General features: G+C 38.8%; 2 protein-coding genes across 4 annotated transcripts; both read left to right on the top strand.

The window, feature by feature from the left end:
- Positions 1–126: 126 nt before the first annotated feature.
- Positions 127–7,177, top strand: LOC143706134 (uncharacterized). Of its 2 annotated transcripts, XM_077197771.1 has the most exons (5): positions 127–209; positions 720–887; positions 1,093–1,459; positions 3,868–3,969; positions 4,057–7,177. In XM_077197771.1, the coding sequence occupies exons 1-5, from the start codon at positions 207–209 to the stop codon at positions 5,109–5,111; spliced, it is 1,695 nt and encodes a 564-aa protein (XP_077053886.1). In that variant the 5' UTR covers positions 127–206; the 3' UTR covers positions 5,112–7,177. The 2 variants fall into 2 exon arrangements, with proteins under 2 accessions (XP_077053886.1, XP_077053880.1); XM_077197765.1 differs by having other exon boundaries at positions 133–209; positions 3,868–7,177.
- On the top strand, positions 7,138–20,158 carry LOC143706105 (uncharacterized). 2 transcript variants are annotated; one of them, XM_077197693.1, is made up of 5 exons: positions 7,497–7,832; positions 8,322–8,489; positions 8,925–9,555; positions 18,942–19,043; positions 19,131–20,158. In XM_077197693.1, exons 2-5 carry the CDS (start codon positions 8,322–8,324, stop codon positions 20,099–20,101), a joined length of 1,872 nt encoding a protein of 623 aa, XP_077053808.1. In that variant the 5' UTR covers positions 7,497–7,832; the 3' UTR covers positions 20,102–20,158. The 2 variants fall into 2 exon arrangements, with proteins under 2 accessions (XP_077053798.1, XP_077053808.1); XM_077197683.1 differs by having other exon boundaries at positions 7,138–7,832; positions 18,942–20,158.
- The last annotated feature ends 4,377 nt before the right edge of the window (positions 20,159–24,535 follow it).

Consider the following 24,535-nt stretch of genomic DNA (forward strand, 5'->3'; position numbering starts at 1 on the left):
CCATTTTGATTTACCGGCTTACTGACTAACATTCATTTATCGATGTTTTTATTTAATTGTCTCGTACAAATATGATTGTAGTCGTCGCTTCTAACCAGCTGGACCTCCTCCTTGTCTTCTAACTCGCTCGTACTGTAGGAGGCGCTGTGACATTCTTTAGTCTACCAGACGGCAAAACCACCGAAGAAAGAAAGACGAGCATTCAGATGGTGAGTTTAATCTGTTTTACATTATTTATGTGTTTGCTTGTTTTTTGTCTGTTTCTAGTTTTTAATGAACTTTGTTTAAGCTTTTCCTCGGCCACTTATGAAAAATAACCATGGTTTTGCAACAGTAACCATTATAAATGTCCTCATGATATGAATGAGTGAATATTTTAAACATGATATTTGTATTAAACAGTTACTATACCTACACAATGGTTAATTTTCAATGCTAGATGCTTTTAAAGTTTTCACGGTTTCGGGTGAAATGAGTAGAAATCTGACAATATCATGTTTAATACCTTAATATGAGTTAGCATATACATGCAATAATGTCATATACCATTTGATAATATTCTTGTACAGTGCTGGCTCAATACTGAAACTAAACATAAATGCTCCTTTATCTGAAATTAATAATTCTGAATATTATCCAACATAGGCTATTTTGAGTTTAAATCGGTGTCAGTTCATTTCAAATTCTTCTTGTAATAATGATAATGTGTTTGTCTTCAGATGTTGACCATGACAGCACAGATGGATGTGATCTGCTGTAAATCAGTAGGAACGGATCTGTCCATGCTGGATATTGAGGATTTCATCACTGAAATCTGTCAGCTGAAGAAAGAGGTGGCGTCACTGGAGGCAAAGCTGAGAGAAAGAGGAGACAAACCCAACAGAGAGGTTTGAGCAGCTCATCATTTCTTCCTTCAGCTCAATCAAACCAAAGTTGTGTTAGCTTCTTACTTTTTATGCTTATCTCAAATCAAGACAGCAGCAAAATATGCAAACAAATCACCAATATAACCACTAGAGATAACTGCTGAGTAATGAGGCTATTATCAACAGGTTGTTGTTTATTTGTGTTGATCTATGATTTGTTTGTCAGGATCTGGAGAAGGTTTCAGTGTGTGTGACTGATGGGACAGAAGCTCAGGATTCAGTCTGGAGATCCAGAGACACACAGGACTCAGAGCTCAGCCTCACTTTACTGTGTTATACTGACGCTCAGGATCATGGATCCGCTGATCAAACCTCTGACTGTAACGCTGGAGAACAGCAGATGAAGATGTGCTCCGTCAAACTGGAGGACTGCAGGAACCTGATAGAGAGACGAGGAGAAGAAACCACAGCAGAGGAACAACAACAGAGACATGAGGAGGAGGATGATGATGATGCAGATCAGAATAATGATGATGTTGATGATGATGAAGATCAGAATGATGTTGCTGATGATGATGACTTTGTTCCTGCAGGTATGTTTTTTTCTTTTATGACCAGATATGCTGAAATAACTTAATTAGTATTAAATTGTAGAAAAATTATGTATGTTCTGACTTAAATTCATGTGGAGCAGCATTTGCAGTGAATTGTGCCAATTTAAGACACTGAAAACGGCAATTTGTTAGCTGCACATGTGTGTAAAATATGACATCAGACTTTGTATTTATTTAAATCGCAGCCTGAAAAGTTAACCGCACTAACACATATCACAAATTTTCAAAAAAATTCAATTTATCATTCATTTCGATTGTAAGGGAAACAGGTCAATTTAGCTCAAAGGGAATTAATTTTTTTACATTTATTTATGTATTTATGTCTACATTTATTTATTTCCACATTATTTATTTCTACATTTCTTTATCTGTATGGATATGAGGGGGGGCGTGTTTTACCACAGACAGCAATCGAGTTCAGATTGGCAATGCTGAAGCTTTGAGGCCACAGCGACACCTTGTGCAGGGACCAAACGATAGCAGGTTTGTGGACAAGTTACACAGGGAACGAATGACTTAGAGATCGGCAATATGGCCAAAATCTTATATCACGGTTTTAGTCATTTAATATCACCCTAACTGCGCACTCTGCGCCTCAGCATGTGCTGACCCCGCTCTGTGATTTTACATGGCCTACCACTTCGTTGCTGAGTTGCTGCTGTTCCAAATTAGTTCCACTTTGTTATAATACCACTAACAGTTGACTGTGGAATATTTAGTAGTGAGGAAATTTCACGAATGGACTATCAAGGTACAACGCTTGAATTCACTAAGCTCCTGAGAGCGACCCATTCTTTCACAAATGTTTGAAGAAGCCTCTTTATGCCTAGGTGCTTGATTTGATACAACTGTGGCCATGGAAGTGATCGGAACACCTGAATTCAATGATTTGGAGGGGTGTCCCAATACTTTTGGCAATATAGTGTATATCTAGACTATAACAAAATTATATTTATAACTATTCTGCTAGTCAACTCTAGTTGATTAGTCAACTCATCGCGAGTGCTCGTTTCCGCTGTTATTTGAGCACAGACGTACGCTTCAGTCCTGTTGTGGAGACTCTCTATTCGTTCCAGTGAAATCACAAAATAAAATGCAAACATGCTTTTGCTCTTAACCCTTTCACACGTAAGTTTAAAATATTCTAACTGACCCCCCAGCATGAGTTTTTCAAGGTGACCGTTATTTAGAACTTGTCACTTTAATGTTTCCATGGTGACGCGTCATTGCTTGTTAAATATGTGCAAGTGGATGTGTTTTGTTGTTTAAACACCTTTATAACGATCGCGTTATTTGAGCTGTATGCGCCATGTTAGTTTGTTTCACAGTTCAGAGGATCGGATCTGTTGGATTTACAACACGTCAATTAATCCACTTCTCACGAAATACATGAAATTAAGTGGCCGGTGAACTGGGAGAAGAATAGGGTAAAATTTATAGGTAATTACACAATGTGTATCTGATATGAATAAAACTTGTCGTCTTATAGAGCTCGGGCGTAGACGGCATGGAACGCTGCATTGTGGGTAACGGCGGCCATTTTAGAGTTCACGCATAGTCCGGTTTGGAATAAGGTAATAGCGTAACCGGCCGATCTCCGGATATATAAAGGAGTTTATTGATTTAAAAACGATTGTATTGCTCCAGAATGAACAGAACTGTGTCCATGGCAATGCTCTGTTTTTCATGGCAATGGTGTGTTATACTTAGCAGTGGTCTGTTATCAAGAAATAACAGACCGCATTCAATATTAGTATTCAACCAAGCCATGTAATTATAACAATTAAATTACAGAGCTCCAGCAATAGAATAATATGTAAGCTATTAGTAATAATAAAGCATTTTAACATTTAAGCTACAGAGCCACAGCTTCAGCAACAGAATAGCATTTAAGGTCCAGTACAGAGGAGACTAACTAGAAATTACCACTGCATTTGTGTGTCTATAGGCTGATGCTTTCTAGAAGTGTAAGGTACAAATTATGCCATAGCTTGTCAGTATTACACTAACCTGGTCTATCCACCAAAATCTAGATGAATAAACGAGGTGACATTGCTAATCGAGAATTGGTGCAACAACCCTTGGTGTTTTCCTCGCTGGGCTCAAGCTGTGCCCTCTCCAAACCAATACATCTTTTACCGTCTTGCCCAAAGTTGACATCTTAAGTTGAATCTTACACGGGTTCATTGTTTACAGCGGTGGGGTTTCGTTAGTTAGCTCAGACTGGATGGTGTCCACTTCATTTATTGTCCTAGATTGTCCAGTTTGAACTAATCATCTCTGTCCGATCTGCTCTCAGATCCTACAGAATTTTATTTTGACTGATCAATCAGCCTTAAAAGTTATAGAAAAAGTTACATATTTAATGCCTATCATTTTCCTTTCAGACGACAACGCTGGTTCATCTTCTGATGGAGAAACTGCCTCTTCATCTAAACAGCGACTGACAGTGAACAGATTCTCCTGTGGAAAAACATTCAGAAAACAAGGTAATTTAGCGATACGTGAGAGAAAACACACAGAACAGAAAGACTTCACCTGTAAGATATGTGACATCAGCTTTTCTACCTCAAAAGAGAAGAGACTTCATTCAAAAGAGCACAGCGTGAAGAAGGAGTTTTGCTGTGAACAGTGCGGGAAGGATTTTTTCACCACTCTTTATAGTATGAGAGCTCATATAAAGACACACAGTGAAAAGACTTTCCACTGCAGCGAGTGTGACAAGTATTTCCGCACCAACCAAAATCTTTTAATGCATAAGAGAATCCACACTGGTGAAAAGCCGTACCAGTGCCCTCAATGTGAGAGGAGCTTCAACCAGAGGCCCCATCTGAAGAGCCATCTACGCATTCACAGCAATGAGAGGCCGTACAAGTGCACACTCTGTGAGAAGAGCTTCAACCAGGGATCCAATCTGAAGAAACATCTACTCATTCACAGCAATGAGAGGCCGCATCGGTGCCCCCTCTGCGAGAAGAGCTTCAACCAGGGATCCCATCTGAACAACCATCTACTCATACACACCAATGAGAGCCCATACAATTGTCCCCTCTGCGAGATGAGCTTCACATGCGGAACCAGTCTGAAGAAACATTTACTCACACACACCAGTGAAAGGCCGTATCAGTGCAGTAAATGTGAGAAAACCTTTACAAAATCAACTTCTCTGAAATTACACCAAAAAATACATTCTGATAACAGACCATATCAGTGTTCACACTGTGAGAAACGTTTCTATCATTCGACTCACCGGAAAACCCATGAGAGGATTCACACCGGAGAGAAACCGTACCTGTGCTCCTTCTGTGGGAAGAGCTTTGCTAGTCCATTTTATTTCAAAGTTCATCAGAGAGTTCACACTGGAGAAAAACCGTATCACTGTAGTGATTGTGGGAAGGGTTTTACTAATTCAAGTGGCTTACAAATGCACCAGAGAATTCATACAGGAGAAAAACCTTTTAAATGCTCACAATGTGACAAGACTTTTGCTCGATCAAGTGCCATGAAGGTCCATGAGCGATGGCATACAGGAGAGAAACCTTACCGCTGCTCCATCTGTGGCGAGAGATTCGCTTTTAAATGGGGTTTTCGGACTCACCAGAAGAAACATGCTTCTCCAGAATCATCATAGCTTCATCAATGTAATTTTCTTTAGGTTGTGTAAAAAAAAACATCTTTCAGTGTTACAAGGACATTATTTCATGGTTGTAAAAAACCTAAAACTAGAATGTCCAAAGGATACCAAACTGAAATCTAGGTGTCTTAGCACCTTAAATCTGGGTGTTTTAGTGGACAGTGCATTAAACCTGGATAGACATGTTAACCAAGTTGTGAAGTCAATTACATGACCTTGTAAAAACAAAGTCCTTTCTCTCTTTTAATAATTTTGAAAGAGTTATCCATGCTTTTATCACCACAAAGCTTGACTATTGCAACTCAATCTATTTGGGGATTAGTGCATTTTATTTAAACCGCCGTCAGATGGGTCAAATTGCAGCTGCCAGAGTTTTAACGGGAGCTCGTAAGCCTGAAGATATCACCCCTATTCTACGGTCTCTACATTGGTTGCCCATTCGCCTCAGAATTGATTTTAAAGTGCTTTTTTTGGTTTTTAAATCTTTGCATGGTTTAGCACCCCAATACCTCTCTGATCTGTTGATTGACTATCAACCAGGGAGAGCGCTTGGGTCTGCTAATCAGAGGCTCTAAGTGGTCCCTCAAACCAGACTAAAGTCTAGGGGTGACCAGGTATTTTCCGCATCCACACCGAGACTTTGGAACAGTTTACCTGTTCAAATCAGAACTGCAAAAATTTTATTTGATCTGGCTTATAATTCATGAGTTAAATTGGTCTTTATAAGCTTTGTTGTTTACTTGTGTCTTTATCTGTATTTTATTTACTGGTTATTCATTTTGTACAGCACATTGGTCAATGGCAGTTTGTTTTAATTGTGCTTTATAAATAAATTGAAATTAATATTTAAATTGAATGTGTCTAGAACAGGGGTGCCCAAACTGTCCTGCAGAGTTTAGCTCCAACCATAATTAAACACACCTGAACCAGCTAATCAAGAGCTGAGTCTGAAATCTGCATATACCCTAAAATAGTGAAATATTTGAAGAGACAAACAGTTATAGTGGTGTCTAAAACCATAGTGGACGTTATCGAGCTCATTCAATCCCACAATGCACTGCAATGACAGTGTACAACTGATGTACACTCATCGGTTAGAGAATACCCATAATGCACTGTGATGGTCGCGCTGAATTAATTTCTGCATCTATCCAGAAGATGGCGCCCGCAGCTCAATCATCCATCTATCCATTTTCCAAACCGCTGGTCCAATGTGGCTACAGCGTAATATCATACAGGTATAAATTACTTATTAATTAAATATTAAATTGTTTAAATAAGATTAATACATAGTTCAAGATTTAAAAAATTTATTTTACTACTGGAGCTGCCAGTTTCAAATGATTATTAAGCAGCACAAATTATGCAAAAGCAGCAGCCCTTCCAGCGCACTCAGTGTCCGAATTCACCCACTTGTTTTCATTCACTCTTTCAAGTGGACTATAGGGAATAGTGAATGAGAGTATAGGGGGTGATTTAGAACACAGCAAAGGTCTTCAGACTCACTAGAAACTTCCAGGCAAGTGTGTTGGAGCTGAACTGTGCAGGACGTTGGACCTCCAGGAGCAGGATTGGATGCCCCTGTTCTTGAACATTTTTAACTGTGTAGAAATGAATCCTCTGGATTAAAATCTGTTTCTTTGTGACAACTTTAAATTCACTGTAATGTGCAGATCAGTTTCTGATGTTGGATTGAAGTGTTTATGGGGCATTTAATCACACTAACAGAATGAAGAGGCCTAATTCTTTTAGCAGTTATTTTACTGAATAACAAGAAGTGAGTCATATTTCCCTTCAGTCACTTTGTTACAGAAAGCAGAAATGATCCAGATATGGATATGAAATAATACACTACAAGTACAGTAACATGTTCTAAGGTCACACTGTCAGTTTTTGGCATTTGCAACTTTATTTACTCAGGTGTGAATCTTGAAATGTCTCGTTCACAAATCAACTTAAAGTAGCGCCTCAAATACTGTTTGTATTAACATGCAATGGGAGTCAAGCCTGTATTTTATTACCAGTAACCAGTGTAATGCAATTAAAAATGCATGTTTACTGTGTTATCTCTCTCCGTTTGTCTCAGGGAGTGTGTGAGGTTTCTTCGTTCCTGTGTTCTGCTGTAGAATTACTCCAATTCAAAAATCGCTGTTTTCTATTTGAATATTCAAATGTAATTTCTGTAAAATCTGAATTTTATTGGCTGTAACAGTCTTCAGTGTCACATGAACCTTCCGAAATAAGTCTAGTATGCTGATTTGCTGCTCAAGAATTTGCTTATCACAGTTGAAAATGTTTGTGCTGCTTAATGAAGTGTGGAAACTGACATGCAGTGTTTTTTCAGGATTCATAGATCAACAGAAAATTAAGGAAAGCATTTATTTAAAAGAGAAAGCGTCAGGAACATATTATGTTCCTTGCTGTGCGCCTCTGATATCTGCGCGCGCTTTCTCCTGTCTTCTACAGAAAGCCGCGAACTAGCGTAATTCAAAAATTAACGATCATTTTGCTTTACCGGCTGACTGACTAACATCTGTTTATCGATGTTTTTTAACTCAATTGTCACTTAAAAATATGACACTATTCGTCTCTTCTAACCAGCCGGACCTCCTCCTCCTCTTCCATATCCATCGCTCGTACTGTGGAGGCGCTGTGCCATTCTTTAGTCTAACGTTACCGCAAAACCACTGAAGAAAGAAAGACTGGACCATTTAGACGGTGAGTTAAATCTGTTTTATAATATTTATGTATTTGAGCTGTTTGCTTGTTATTTGTCTGTCTCTAGTTTTTAATTAACTTAAATGACGCTTCTTCTCGCCCACTTAATTAGCTTCTGAAAAATAACCATGGTTTTGCTACAGTAACCAATGTCCACATGTTTTACCGACCATTTGTATTAAACAGTTACTATACCAACACAATGGTTAATTTTAAATGCTAGATACTTTTAAAATTTTCACGTTTTTGGGTGAAATGAGTAGAAATCTGACAATATCATGTTTAATATCTTAATATATTATGAGTTCTGCATAATGTCAAATAATATTTGATTATATTCCTGCTCTGTGCTGGCTTAATACTGAAACTAAACACAAATGCTCCTAAAGACTTTTACATCTGAAATAAATATTTCTGAATATTCTCAGTAATATTCTCAGTTCTCATTATAAATGCGTCTTGTCATAATGATGTTGTGTTTGTCTTCAGATGTTGACCATGAGAGCACAGATGGATGTGATCTGCTGTAAATCAGTAGGAACAGATCTGTCCATGCTGGATATTGAGGATTTCATCACTGAAATCTGTCAGCTGAAGAAAGAGGTGGCGTCACTGGAGGCAAAGCTGAGAGAAAGAGGAGACAAACTCAACAGAGAGGTTTGAGCAGCTCATCATTTCATCCTACAGCTCAATCAAACCAAAGTTTTGTTAGCTTCTCACTTCTTAAGCCCAATTTATACTTCTGCGTCGAACTCATGGTGTAGCTACGTCGTAGGCTTTGTGTAGCGCGCGTACCCTGACGTGCACCTCTCCAAAAATGTAACAACGCGTAAATTCTACGCGGACGCAAGCGCTGTGATTGGTCTGCTAGAACCCCTCCCTCGGGTTTCACATGTTCCCTCTGCATGTGTAATTGCGCATCAATGCGGACAACGACGCAGAAGTATAAATGAAAACCAACGTGTAGTCTATAGCGTAGAGGCTCCGGCGTAGGTCCGATGCAGAAGTATAAATCAGCCTTTACGCCTCAGTAATGAGGCTAATATCAACAGGTTGTTGTTTATTTGTGTTGATCTATGATGTGTTTGTCAGGATCTGGAGAAGGTTTCAGTGTGTGTGATGGATGGGACAGAAGCTCAGGATTCAGTCTGGAGATCCAGAGACACACAGGACTCAGAGCTCAGCCTCACTTTACTGTGTTATAGTGACGCTCAGGATCATGGATCCGCTGATCAAACCTCTGACTGTAACGTTGGAGAACAGCAGATGAAGATGTGCTCCGTCAAACTGGAGGACTGCAGCAACCTGATAGAGAGACGAGAAGAAGAAACTACAGCAGAGGAACAACAACAGAGCCATGAGGAGGATGAGATTGACTATGTTGGGATTAAGGGTGAGGATGATGGGACAGAAGCTCAGGATTCGCTCTGGAGTGTCAGAGATCAGAGACCCAGAGACACACAGGACTCAGAGCTCAGCCTCACTTTACTGTGTTATACTGACGCTCAGGATCATGGATCCGCTGATCAAACCTCTGACTGTAACGCTGGAGAACAGCAGATGAAGATGTGCTCCGTCAAACTGGAGGACTGCAGGAACCTGATAGAGAGACGAGGAGAAGAAACCACAGCAGAGGAACAACAACAGAGCCATGAGGAGGAGGATGATGATGAAGATCAGAATGATGATGTTAATGATGATGATGATGACTTTGTTCTTCCAGGTATGTTTCTTTCTTTTATGACCAGATATGCTGAAGTAACAGAATTAGTATTCAATTGTAGAAATATTATGTATGTTCTGACCTAAATTCATGTGGAGCAGCATTTGTAGCGAATTCTGCCAATTTAAGACACTGAGAACGGCAATTTGTGAGCCGCACCTGTGTGTAAAATAGGGCCGAGAGGGACTGATTATAATATCACCAACAGTAATTCTGGATTGCTTCCACCAAACAAGTAAGTAGGAAATAAGCAAATCAGAACACAGCGCGCCAAAACAGTAGTATGCGCGCAGGCGTGAACCACTAGTGTTTTTTCTTGCTGCGTATATTTTACTGTCTATGGCAGAGGTTCTCAACTCCAGTCCTCGGGACCCACTGCTCTGCACATTTTTTATGTCTCCTTATTTAACACACCTGATTCAGATCACCAGCTCGTTAGGAGAGACTTCTTGATCTGAACTGAGTGTGTCAGATAAGAGAGACATACAAAATGTGCAGAGCAGCGGGTCCCGAGGACAGGAGTTGAGAACCACTGGTCTATGGTGTCTGCCAGTGCAACAAATTTCTTCGGCGTTCGGCGCTGGAGGTAAGGATATTTTTGGTTTATAATGTTATATAATCTAATAGTCATGTAATTTATTAAACATTTCAACTAGGCCTATTTCAATTGTGTAGGTAATATGTTGTGCAGGGTTTTTCCTGCATAGACAATTAGGCGGCCGCCTCCGTCAAATTTTGTGCCGCCTCCGGGTCTCGACAAAACTCGGACAGACAGTCACATGCTCAGAAAAACTTTTTCCACTGTGACTGTTCTGTTAGTCGAAATTCGGGCACAACACAGGCCATTCCATTCTCAAACCAATAGTTTGCCGATAGTGCTGCGCGGGTCTCAATCCGCGGGTCCGGCGCGCCAAGTAATAAAAACATAACATTCCAATTAATCGAGGGTGGATGACAGATAAATCATTAACAAAGACACGGATCTCTCATCACGGTAAAACGCAATAAATGTGCGACACTCTTTCTTTCGTTTTCAGCAACCTAATTCTCTTCAGGGAAAACCAATCAAGGAAAACATATCAGGGCTCGACATTAATGCTTGTCCGGGACACGTGTGGTTTTTTTTTAAAGGACAAGTGAAGAGGATTGTACTTGCCACACCGGACAAATGCCCTGATTTAAAACAATTTTCAATATCAAAAAAATAAAATAAAAAATAACTATGGAATCACCGAAATCGCGAGGATGATTCTGATTTTATTTCATTTAATGTAAGTGGCGATTGATAGCCTATAGTTGATAATATAGGCCTACCTAATGTAAGCCTACTGATGGTAACACAGTTGCGCTGTTAAGGCTCGCGCGGTTATTTACATGACCAGAGTCCTGTTTTCCTGAATAGCTACCATCACGATTTAAACGGAGACACTGATTTCATAAGTCCAATAAACAAATAGTTAAAATTAAGTCACTTACATTTTAGACGCAATGACTGTTTTTGTTCTGTTTCAGCAGCGAAAATAGTTCCAAACAAAGATCACTGCAGAACCATAGGAACTCTCAGCCATGTTTCATTACTTAATGATTCAGCGTTTAGCGGTTGAGTCAAAGATTCAATTACCCATTCATAAACTGCCTCATTCTGAATAAATCAGCCGTTTGAACAAACCATTTGAATGAATGACTCAATGACTCGCTAATTAAGATAGTCGCCTGGCACCACCTACTGGCGGTTTAGTTTCAAAGTATCATTCTTTTCAACATTACTTATTTATTTCATTTTACTCTATGTGCCTAGTAGGGTGGACCGTGGATGGCAGGGGTTTGTGGAAATGTATCTAGATATTTGCCGCGGGGCGAGGGCTTCGATTACCTCTCTCTTTTTTGACCATACTTGTGTTTGCATCCCTGTGTTTAAGTCATTTAATTTCACCCTAACTGTATGTATATTGGGTGACCCTACATACTCTTTATCCTGGCAGAAAAACATCGTCCGGTCAGGATTTCTAAAATGTCTTGACACAGATGGACAGAAGCTGCATGTTCAACAGATCTGATAACAGTTACTGTGACACGGAAGCACGTGAAATTATCCACCATTAATCACCATTAATAGCTGATTAGGCATTTGCCGGTATCAAATTTTCATGCTGCGATTAATTGATTGAGCTTTTATCACGATATTTTAATTGCACAGGAGAAACGGATGGATTGGGGGATGTAAAAAAACAACTTGCATCACAATAGGTGTAATTGTGATTGTCAAAACATTTGGTTACTAAACAGAATTTTATTAAGTTTGGTGACAAATGTTACAATGTTTACATGGTACAATAACTGGTAGGCTACTGTTTGTATTATTGCTTAACCCTCTGGGGTCCAGGGTGTTTTTGGGGTCCTTGAGATGTTTTGACATGCCCTGACATTTGTTCTTTTTTCAGTTGCTTATAAACATATTAATAGCAAAGGTGTAATTACACTCTATTTAGCACAAACAGGGCTACCATAATATGTGAGCAAAATGTATGTACATGTTTGCATTTTTGAGAGAATATTCTTTATGCATGGTTATTGAAAAAACTATAACTTAAAGTGTCTGAAATAAGGCCACAAAACACATACTAAATATGTGTCCACAAGACTTTTGACTAATGGACGTTGTTGCCTAGAGTTTTTGCTTCAAAATGATCTTAAAATCATCCTGCCTATTCATTTACACAAAACAATACATTGATTTAAATTTTATAAGACACCTTTTGTTTGGAAAGGCAATATGCATGGAGGCGTGTTCACACCTGAGAAGACAAAGGCCGGATAATGTGCCACATACATAATGAGCTGCATATTAATTAGCCTTTCACACAGGTGTGTCACTGGATCCCAAAGAATGCAAGGACAAAAGAAATTATCTATATATACATATTTTACAATTAGAAATTGTTACCAATTACAAATAGGTTACAATTACAACAACAATTAAAATTTTAACAATATTTCAAGTGTATTCTTTCTTTGTAAAAAGTATACATTTTATCATACGTGTTAAAAAAGGTAAGGATTCATTAGTTTGAATATTGGAACAAACACTATAATAACATCTTAGTTGATAATTCAATATACCTACTTTATTTTTGACAAAACATCCCATACTATAGTATATTTAACTATGAGCAGAAATTGGTGAACAAAAGTTTAACTATTTAATGTGACAGTAGTCTTTTTTTACAGTCAAAACTTTATAATCTATCCAAAACTAATCACAAAATCTTGTCTAAACATTCATATTTAGTCTATAACATATTGTGCATGATATATTAGCATATACATGTTAATTTGCAGTTTGTTGCTTATACAGACATTCTATGTCAACATATTTCAGTCTATTTTTACTCATCTTAGTAGGCTATAGCAATATAGTTTGGATGTGTTCATGTAAAAATAACGTATACTAATGTAGGTGCGAGAGTGAATGAACGGCACAGACACGCGCTGTATAACTGAAGTAAACAACGCGCGTGCGCCTGTGCCGTTCATTCATCATTTAGCCTACACACAGACACGCAATTCATATTTAAACAGTCTTTTTGCAGTTTACAGACACTATTCAATATCGCGATTAGAACAAAGCACTTAAGAATAAATGACTTACTAAATAATTCTCCTCACAGGTAGCAAGACGAGGTAAAGTACAAGTTTTTATTAAACATGATGTGTACTATAAACCAGCTGGTGGACGTTGGCATGTTTGAATGGCTTGCCTTAGATCATTTGCGTTTGAATACCGCGCGCTCTCCGTGGGCGTGTCACATTAGCAGAATAATGAGCTGAGTGAACGATAATGAGATCGGCTGACACCTCTCTCTTTTTTTATAGATTACATAAACAGAGAATATTTATTTTAGTTTTGAATTAGATATTTTAAAAGTACAAACTTAAATGATTATAAAGATGTATTGCTCATGCTTGTGTGAATAGTATTCGCTGAGTTTTGTTTAAGTTTAGAGACGTGCTCCAGAAAAAAGGTTAACGGAGACAGAGAGACAGAAAGCACACCCTGTTTATTTTCTTTATTTTACAAAAGCACAATGTTTTATTTCTATTGTAAGTGAACACGTAAAAAAGTACATATTCAACAGTTTATTTTTTTATATTTCATAAGTCTGTATGACCAAAAATGACAGAGTATTTTAAGTCTATTTTGCTGCTATGTGAAAAAAATCGAGCAAAAAGCGCCGGCGCGTTTCCTGACCCCAGAGGGTTAACACAATTTTCACAATTTCAGTTCAATTCTTGATTCGATTTCAATCTTGATTCAATATTGACTCATTTGGATAAATATTAGGTAGGCTACAGCAGATAGCCTACATGTTAATTTTTCTCAAGAAAAAATATTTATCACATAATGCTGTAAACATACAGAGAGCCCTATCAGCTGGTATTATTAAGGTTAAAAATAACAAATTAAATATAATACAGTTATTATAATAACAATTATGTAATGACACAAGTAAAAATATAATAAATAAGTAATATAGTGCACATATTTAGCAAACTACTCCTCTCTATAGCTATTTTTTTCTAGTCAACTAACATGCTGGTCATTAAATGGCTTTCCTGTGGTAAATGTAACGTTCTATGACAATATTGTTCTCCTGCAGTTTTATTGACCTCTTTCCGTGGTTGAAAAACACTGATTTGTCGATATTATGTATGAGGCATATATACCTTTCGGTAAGTTGTACTGTATCTTTAAATAAAAAGTAACAGATGATCGGTTTACTTGAAATGATGGCGCTACAGCGATCTGTCACGTCACATTTACAAGCACCAAAACGGTATTTATTGTCTGAATTTCGTAATAAAATGGACTCCTGAGAGCTGAGAATTTGTTTCATACCAAAAGTATCCTGCTCTGTCTAGTCTGTCGGTGTCAGTGTCCTCATTGCTCCGCATTTTCTCTCTGCGTGAGATAGGCTTGGGCGGTATCCCAATTTTGATACCGTCAAACCACCTCCCTATTTTACCGGGGTATACGGTATTACCGTGACTAATTAAAAATGATGACATAAGGCTCAGACATCGTCACCAAACTGTTGGCTTGTGCCTACACCGTTCAGAAACTGAATACCAGATCGGGCAAAAAAAAATAAAAATCAAGGCCAACCCGTGCACGTTGTGTCTGATCCCGGCTGACGGCATTAAATGTAATATGAGCCGGAGCCCTATTTAGACTCGACTATTTTTAATACGTGGGCCGTTATAATATGGTGGCGCCAAATAATTTTTTAACCCAGGTGCTGAGGGGGTGGTAGATATAAATACTATTTATAAATGAGCAAAAACGGGACACTTAATAATATTGAATTATTTTAATTATGACAATTAAAGTATTCATTTTACTAATTAATTTAAATTAAATTAACAAGCAACAAGTGCATTTGTAAATCTGGTGACACGCGTCCATTGATTTTTATTAATACAACTTTTCTGTCAGTGTCTGCTGCAAAGAATAAGTTGACGATCGCCATCACCTAGGGAACGCGCATATATAGAGAGAAATGCAAATCATGGATTACATAATCAGAAGGTATAGGCTAGCCCTTTCTTTTCGTTTTGAATTGTTTCGTTTAAAGAAATTGACGATTGATATCAACGTAGTGAACGCGCCTATAGAGAGAAATGCACATCCTGGATTAATCAGAGAGTATGCTGCCTATATTTCTTTTCCTTTTGAATTGTTTCGTTTAAAGAAATTGACGAATCGCCATCTCCATAGTGAACGATAGAGAGAAATGCACATCATGGATTACATAATCAGAGAGTAGGCTAGCCTATTTCTTTTCGTTTGGAATAGTTTCGTTTAATGAATTTGATGATCGCCATTTCCGTATGAACGCGCATAGAGAGAAATGCACATCATGGATTAAATAATCAGCGAGTGGCCTATTTCTTTTCGTTTTGAATTGTTTCGTTTAATGAAATTTCAAGCTTTATTTAGATATAGGCCTATCTGTCATGTCTGTGAGACATACACTGAGTTTCGGTTAATTTATGATGAGATTTCAATGCAAGTGACCGCGGCACGCCAGCGCACGATCATGTCATGATTATGTTGTCTGCTTTATTTGATTCTTATTTATTAAATCCAGGCAATTGGTTGATAAAAAAAATATTACAATTAAGATACAATTTATACAAAACGAAATTCACTTTAAAGAAAGGCCTTTTACAAAATGAAACTTAATTAAGTGGTCAATGTCTGACTCCCGATGCATCCCATCTTACTCGTGCTCTTCAGTTTTCATTATCAACGTAAAAAAAAAAAACATTATAATATTTTAACAAATATAAACTAATGCGCTTATTTAATGAACTCGGGGCAAAATGCATCCTCGCAGCAGTGAGGGGGTGGTTGTTTCGGAGATGCGACATTAGGTTAGAGGTGTTTCCATCTCTCGCGGTCACCTTTTTTATTGCAACATTTACAAATTGCCTCGTCAGTATTTACCACCTCTCCCTTCTCTCTCTCTCTCTCTCTCTCTCTCTCTCTTTCTCCTCCACACTGTCACTTGATGATAACTACATAAGCATTTTTAGGCATTGAATAAATGATATTTATATAAGTGGCGGTAATGACGGTATTGAAACTGATACAGTTGCTATTTTAAGACCCCGCGGTATACGATATTACCGTAATACCGCCCAACCCTAGCGTGAGAGCAGGTGAAAAGTGTTGATTGTGTGAGTCTTGGCAGCCCTGACTTTTAGAAGGGGGATAAATCGTAAAGGGGCAGCGTTCCTCCTTCCGCCATGCTGCTTCTCCATGTGGGGATTGTTTACATTAGGCTAGATTGCCACTGCGCCGCATGCATAAAGTGCTTATACATGGTTTTCGATCTTCATTTATATAGCGCTTTTAACAATATGGACTGTTTCAAAGCAGCTTTAGAGATAATACGAAATTAAAGTAACAGAGATTGTTTTGGCTTTACAGCAGCTCTAGAATAAAGTTATTGTCCAGCTAAAGTTAGTTTTTGATTGATTCACTTCCGTCGCAACGATCATTAGTTATTAACTTAGGGGCCGCTAACACGACACCGTTCTAACAGAAAATTCTTTAATGCGACCTGGCCGCTCATTTGCATAAAACAGTGTCTGGTGGCTCTGAGAATTTTTATCGCTTTCGCGTAGCCACGTGAATCGGAATTATCCCAACAACATTTTATCAGTACAGAGGTAAAGGGAAGGAGGCCTTCACAACCTATCACGGCACGTCGCTTCAATTCACTGAGCTCCTGAGAGCGACTCATTTTTTCACAAATATTTGTAGTAGTCGTCTGCAAGTGGCCATGGAAGTGATTGGAACACCTTAATTTAATGATTTAGAGGGGTGTCCCAATACTTTTGGCAATATAGTGTATATCTAGACTAAAACAAAATGATATCTATAACAAATCTGCTAGTCACAGGGTTCCCGCGGATTCTTAAAAAGTCTTAAATTAGATTTATAAAATATAAGGCCATAAAAGTCTTATAAAGTCTTATTTTTACTTATGAAAGGTCTTACATTTTAGTGCATTTATGCAATTGTAAATGAAGTGTAAATATATTAATGCTGCTTCTGTGTCACCTCTGCACTGCAAAGATGGATTTTGATTGACTGAATTAATTTGACTGGTAACAGTGGTGCTGTATAATTATTGTATAATTAAATATTATTGTATAAATAAGTATAATTACTGTATAATTTGAATGTTAGTGTTTGACATAAAAGTTGATTCATAACTCTGGTGGCAAATATTGCCCCTTAATTAAAAAATTAATTTCTGTCACTGCTGTGAACTTACCACTGCATAGAATATGAAAAATATGAATATCTTCGTGAGTCAGCTATCAACAACAGGCCTATACCGGCCATTGCACCAGCACAAAAACACAGTAAAATATCATCTTATTATTATCAACAAAACGTTGAAAATATTGAGATATATTTTTGTCAATATTGCACACCCCTAATGTACTGTATTAATTTTGATTTCTTCAGGTTTTAAAAAGCCTTAAATTTGACTTTAAAAAGTGTGCAGGAACCCTGAGTCAACTCTAGTTGATTAGTCAACTCATGCTAAGTACTCGTTGTTGCTGTTATTTGTCGTGCACTTCAGTCCAGTTGTGGAGACTCTCTATTCGTTCCAGTGAAATCACAAAATAAAATGCAAAAATGTCCCTGCTCTTGATATACAATCTCTGATAAACACATTGGTATGAATGGGGAAAAAAACCTATACGAGGGAAGATTCGAACCCAGAACCTCTGACATGCGTAGAGTAAGAGTAAGATGATGAAATCCCAAGTTTCTAGCAATAAAGAACCATCAATCATTAATTTAACCCTCCTTTCCTTCTTTGGTGGGGTTATACATTTTCTATCTATGCACCAGTTCAGCGAGAATGCGGGGGTATTATTTGTGTTTGATGTTTGTCTCCTTTGAATGGGGATTCCCTTCCTGGTCCTTACTGGAGAGGGGATTTCTCAGGTTCATTGATTGGCTGGTGGTCTCATTGTGTCTGGATTGATGTCTTGGGCAACCAATCACATTGGTGTGTTGGTGGATGTTTCGCGCGGACTGTATGGTTAAACTTAACTCACGAGACTTTGACAGAAAAGAAAGGAAATTAAATTAAATTAAAGGAAGAAAAGTAAGTGAGACGAGAGTAGTTAGATGGCTTGAATAAAGCAGTTCGTTCTTAACCCATTTTCATCTCCAAAATCTTGATCTGCGGTCTGTCTGACATTTGCTATTAACTTTAGGTGTCCGTCCAGCCTCTTTGAAAGGTTCTGACCAATTTGATATCGTCTTTGGTTCAGAGGTGGCTATTTCTCCTCCCCTCACATAAATTACATGGTCTCTTAACTTTACCGCTCTTAGCAGAGAGTACATTTTACAGAGATTTCATTCAGGTCATCTTTTAAATTATGAGCAGACAATCATTCTGTTAGGAAACAAAAAACACTTTCAGTCAACTACTCAATAGTTATAACAATTGCATGAATTATATGATCTAAGCATAATAGTCACATATATAGGTTTTAGACATGATATAGAATTATGCAGTTGAACAATCCTTGGTGTTTTCCTCATAGGGCTCAAGCTGTGCCCTCTCCAAACCAGTCCATCTTTTACAAACTGCTCATCGTTGACATCCTAAGTGGAATCTTACAAGGGTTCATTGTTTACAACAGTGGGGTTTGTTAGTTAGCACAGACTGGATGGTGCCCACTTCATTTATTGTCCTAGATTGTTTTATACAATTTTATTTTGACTGATCATTCAGCCATAGAAGTTATAGAAAAAGTTACATATTTAATGCACATTATGTTCCTTTCAGATGACAACGCTGGTTCATCTTCTGATGGAGAAACTGCCTCTTCATCTAAACAGCGACTGACAGTGAACAGATTCTCCTGTGGAAAAACATTCAGAAAACAAGGTAATTTAGCGATACGTGAGAGAAAACACACAAAACAGAAAGACTTCACCTGTAAGATATGTGACATCAGCTTTTCTACCTCAAAAGAGAAGAGACTTCATTCAAAAGAGCACAGCGTGAAGAAGGAGTTTTGCTGTGAACAGTGCGGGAAGGATTTTTTCACCACTCTTTATAATATGAGAGCTCATATAAAGACACACAGTGAAAAGACTTTCCACTGCAGCGAGTGTGACAAGTATTTCCGCACCAACCAAAATCTTTTAATGCATAAGAGAATCCACACTGGTGAAAAGCCGTACCAGTGCCCTCAATGTGAGAAGAGCTTCAACCAGAGGCCCCATCTGAAGAGCCATCTACGCATTCACAGCAATGAGAGGCCATATAATTGTCCCCTCTGCGAGAAGAGCTTCAACCAGGGATCCCATCTGAACAACCATCTACTCATACACACCAATGAGAGCCCATACAATTGTCCCCTCTGCGAGATGAGCTTCACATGCGGAACCAGTCTGAAGAAACATTTACTCACACACATCAGTGAAAGGCCGTATCAGTGCAGTAAATGTGAGAAAACCTTTACAAACTCAACTTCTCTGAAGTTACACCAAATAATACATTCTGATAACAGACCATATCAGTGTTCACACTGTGAGAAACGTTTCTATCATTCGACTCACCGGAAAACCCATGAGAGGATTCACACCGGAGAGAAACCGTACCTGTGCTCCTTCTGCGGGAAGAGCTTTGCTAGTCCATTTCATTTCAAAGTTCATCAGAGAGTTCACACTGGAGAAAAACCGTATCACTGTGGTGATTGTGGGAAGGGTTTTACTAATTCAAGTGGCTTACAAATGCACCAGAGAATTCATACAGGAGAAAAACCTTTTAAATGCTCACAATGTGGCAAGAATTTCACTCGATCAGGTGACCTGAAGGTCCATGAGCGATGGCATACAGGAGAGAAACCTTACTGCTGCTCCATCTGTGGCGAGAGATTCTCTTTTAAATGGGGTTTTCAGACTCACCAGAAGAAACACGCTGCTCCAGAATCATCATAGCTTTAACATGTAATCATTAATAAAAAATAATAAAAAACACCTATTCAAGTCAAGTCACCTTTGTTTATATATATTCACTTATTTAACAAAATGGACCGTTTCCAAGCAGCTTTACAGTGATAATAGGAAATTAAAGTAACAGAGATTGTCTTAGCTTTACAGCAGCTCTAGAATAAAGTTATTGTCCAGCTAAAGTTAGTTTTGATTGATTCACTTCCGTTTCAAAGATCATTTGTTATTAACTTAGGGGCCGCTAACACGACACCGTACTAACAGAAAACCCTTAACACGCTCCGTCCGTTCATTTGCACAACAGCTCGAGAACGCAAACCTTGAAATAGGTTCCAAGGTGCAACTTTTTTTTTTTTATCTCTGCGCAAACTTCAAAAACACAAACCTGTGAAAACGCTGACGGCGTGTACATGCGTATTACGTGTTTAGTCTATAGGTATGCGCTTTTGAATATATATGTGCGCAGGCGTGTAGACTTTCTTCAAATAATTGACCTTAAATTGACCTAAAAAATTACTTGCCCGGCCTAAAAAATTTAAAAAACAGAATTATTTATCGCTTCCACATAGCCATGTGAACCGGAACTATTTTGACTATTTCAGGACTGCGTTTTCATCGTGTCCAGGCGCAGGTCCTTCATCAGATCTGGATATGGCCTGGATTCGGCGGACTGTGGTAAACCTCTGGATAAACAGAGAGACAAATATTAGCATAGACGCCATTCTTCTTATGATTTAACGAATACATCAGGATTTATGGTGAGTGTTCCCGTTTCCGGATGACCTAATCTATGCAGCCTAACATTTTATTATAGAAGTTTATAAAGTGTTATGTGTTTGCTAGGTCAAAGAGATGTGTTTTTAGTCTAGATTTAAACTGACAGACTGTGTCTGCTTCCCGGATAATGTTAGGAAGACTGTTCCAGAGTTTTGGTGCTAAATAGGAAAAGGATCTACCGCCAGCAGTTGATTTTGATATTCTAGGTATTATCAACTGGCCGGAATTTTGAGATCGCAATAGACGTGAAGGAGTATAATCCGTTAAGAGCTCGCTCAAGTACTGGGGAGCTAAATCATTTAAGTTATCAGCAATATTTAAAAAATTATACGATATTTAATAGGGAGTCAATGCAGTGTTAACAGAACCGGGCTGATGTGGTCATACTTCCTAATAAGAACTCTAGCTGCTGTGTTTTGGACATAGACTGTAAAAAAATATGTACGTAGTAGGGGTGTGCAAAGCAGCCGGTATTTGTATCTGTATTTGTATTTGTTGAGGGGGAAAAGTATTTGTATTTGTATTCGAGTAAAATCCAAAATAGGCGTAAAAATCTAGTTTTTTTGCGTTACACTTCTAATTTACGTTATAGTGTAAGTATTCTTTAATTATATAAATCCAGCAATGAACATGTACCAAGGAACGTCATTGAAAAGAAAATAACATAACAGCCATTACCTCATCCATGGTTAAACCAACAACTAATAAAATACCATTGTGAACATTATGAATCCCACTACCCCCCGTCCTTGTTGGAGGACGCTGAACAGACAGAATAAGTAAGGGATAATGTATAGCGAGGCGGTTGATTATGAGCCTGACGCTAAGCGGAGGGATCTTGCATCAGCCTGAAGGGTTTGTATTCGCTATAACAACCACCTCGCTATACATTATCCCGCTTACTACATGGCTACCTACCAAATAAATCAATAATTTGACTCAAAATATTGATTTAAAAAGGAGTTTATTGATTTAAAAACGATTGTATTGCTTCCGCTAAAAAAATAGTCCGTTCCGTCTCTACGTTTAGAATCCATGGCAACGCTCGGTTTTTCGTGGCAACGGTGTGTTATACTTAGCAGCGGTCTGTTATTAAGAAATAACCATGGAAATAACAGACCGCATTCTACATTAGAATTCAACCAAGCCATGTATTAAAAACAAATAATTACGGAGCTAACAGAGCTACGTAAACAGAGCGAACATGAGAGCACCCGGCTGCAGACGTCAAAAATGCAGCGTAATGAAATAATCTCCCGATCAAACTCCACTTCCCGAAAGTTATAAACTGCCTCCGGAACCCAGTTAAGGTACAAAAATCTATTCAACAAAAATAGTAATGCAGTTAAGTGTTTTTTCGCTCAGCCGAGCCCTCTCTGTTGCTGTGTGGAGCAGCCTGTGTCAGTCACCTCTTCCTGAACGTCACTCACTCACTCGCGCACTGCGGTCTCGTGAGGAAACGCAGCTTTTTGATATAAAGTTTTTCTTGTTCCCGAATACAAATATTTTCTAAAGTATTTGTTCGAAATAAGTATTCGTAAAAAACACGTTATTTGTGCCTTTCCGAATACCGTATTCGGGTTCGGCTCCACCCCTAGTACGTAGTGTCCATGACGTCACCCGTAGGTTTCTGAAGAGCGTTTTTGAAGCCTAAAGTGGGCGGCGTCAGCCGTCGCCATCTTGGAAGCGTGTCACAGTGCGCCAGTCCCGGATAAATGAAAATGGGCAAAAAGGCGGGACGTGGGTGGAGTTGAGGAGCCTGGATGCTGAAACTACGCCCGCCTAGCTCGACATGATCGAGTTTGCTCAGGCTAAGGAGCTAATATGCTAATGGCCTCGCGCTAAAGTGACAGCTGACTTTAAGTAGAAGACCTAAAGCCAACAGTTCAAGTTCATGTTTTTGCCCTTTGAAATACTATAATAGTTAAAAGACATAACTAACCGTGAGACTGTGTATTGTGATGCATAATTATTCTCATGCAGTAACTTACAATATTTGCTCTGAGCGTGTGTGTGTGTGACAGTGATTCAGGTGCATACATGTCAGTCAGAGCGGCATCGCACGTCAATTTCGTAGAGAGCTTTATTCAGTCCATTTTAAATTCTGATAGATATTACCTAAGAAGTTCAAGTAATGCAGTAGAAATCCGCGCTCATTTAAGGGACGGAGAGAAAGCACTGACACCTGGAGGATTTAATCTCACGGTACTTTTTATTGAACACTAAAAAGTTAAATAAGCATATTATAGTCTATCTGTTCCGTAAAATCAACGGTACCGCAGAACAAGTGTGACCTCTATATCTTAGCCGTTTTTAAATCTGAACTCCAAAAAGCAACGATATTGTTAGACATCCATGAGTGCATTTTCACAGAGGAAAACAACTGAAGAACAGCGCTGGTCTTTCGATACTCAACAATGACGGAATCCAACGGCGTGGGCGAAGGTATAAGGCGTGTATTAAATCGTATGAAATAATCCCGAAAAAATTTACAAAAACGGCAGAGATGGCAAGTTCAGCAGCTGAGGTGTCATGACGGCTAACAGAGAGCAGACAAACGGCTAGTGACAGCAGCGCCAATCCACCTGTCACTCAAGTGGCCACGCCCTTGATTATGCAGCATTTTAAGGCTTAATAAAATTTAAACGGATGAGTTCTAAAAAAAAAATCACCCCCCTCACTGTTGTCATGAAGGGCAAAATTAGCTGTATAGACCAAAACAACTTAAGACACCAGGCTGTAAACATATTTGTTTCTGCGGTAAAGTTGGGCATTTTAACATGGGGGAGATACAGATTTGACTCGCTTTTGCTGCCAGCCTCAAGCGGCCAGGCGATGAATTCCAGTTTAATTCACTTCCGTGTTGGTTTCAAGAGAGAGACAGGGAGGTTGCCGCTTGGTTTTGGACCAGCTGTAGTTAGTTTATTAAGCGTGCAGGGCAACCCCCCATAAGAGCATTACAATAATCTAGCCTTGATGTCATGAACGCATGAACTAATTGTTCCGCATTTGTCATCGAGAGCATATGACGTAATTTAGACATATTTTTAAGATGGAAGAATGCGGTTTTACAGATACTAGAAACATGACTTTCAAACGAAATATTGGTATCAAAGAGCACACCAAGGTTCCTAACCGACGACGAGGACTTGACAGAGCAGCCATTAAGTGTTAGACTGTATTCTAGGTTATTACGTGAGGAGGTTTTTTGTCCAATAATTAGAATCTCTAGTTATCCAATTTTTAAATCAGCTATGCACAGGGCCGGATTAACCATTAGGGCAACTGGGCGCTTGCACAGGGGCCCACGACATCTAAGGGGCCCTGGGCACCAGGGGCGGAGTGGCAATCGGGAGAGTCTGGAGTTTCCCCGGTGGGCCGGTAGTGTTTTGAAGCCGCGAGGGCCGGTCTGATAAAATGTAGGCTATTCATTGCAAGTTCGCCATGTGCACTTGTGGCCCAAGTGGGAAGAAAACAAATATTTTAGATAAGGGAGCGTATATTTGCACTAAGTGCCTGTCTTTTTAGCAAAAAGACGCCGTTCACGGAATAGCTACAGTGGCGCAGGTCGTAGCGCTTGAAGTGCAAGAGAGCAGCTTTTGATGCGCTCGACCCGAGTTCGAATCCGCCTTTTGCCGAACTCTC

Source organism: Siphateles boraxobius, unplaced genomic scaffold (genome assembly GCF_051911475.1).
Source record: "Siphateles boraxobius isolate OS27281-9 unplaced genomic scaffold, OSU_SipBor_1 111, whole genome shotgun sequence".
Classification (NCBI taxonomy): domain Eukaryota; kingdom Metazoa; phylum Chordata; class Actinopteri; order Cypriniformes; family Leuciscidae; genus Siphateles; species Siphateles boraxobius.

Bases quoted from the DNA above. Each gene is read 5' to 3' on its own strand.
- LOC143706134 (XM_077197765.1), top strand. The intron at 888-1,092 runs GTTTGAGCAGCT...TTTGTTTGTCAG, and splicing joins GAGACAAACCCAACAGAGAG to GATCTGGAGAAGGTTTCAGT. The intron at 1,460-3,867 runs GTATGTTTTTTT...TTTTCCTTTCAG, and splicing joins TGATGACTTTGTTCCTGCAG to ACGACAACGCTGGTTCATCT.
- LOC143706105 (XM_077197683.1), top strand. From the start codon at position 8,322: ATGTTGACCATGAGAGCACAGATGGATGTGATCTGCTGTAAATCAGTA. The intron at 8,490-8,924 runs GTTTGAGCAGCT...TGTGTTTGTCAG, and splicing joins GAGACAAACTCAACAGAGAG to GATCTGGAGAAGGTTTCAGT. The intron at 9,556-18,941 runs GTATGTTTCTTT...TGTTCCTTTCAG, and splicing joins TGATGACTTTGTTCTTCCAG to ATGACAACGCTGGTTCATCT.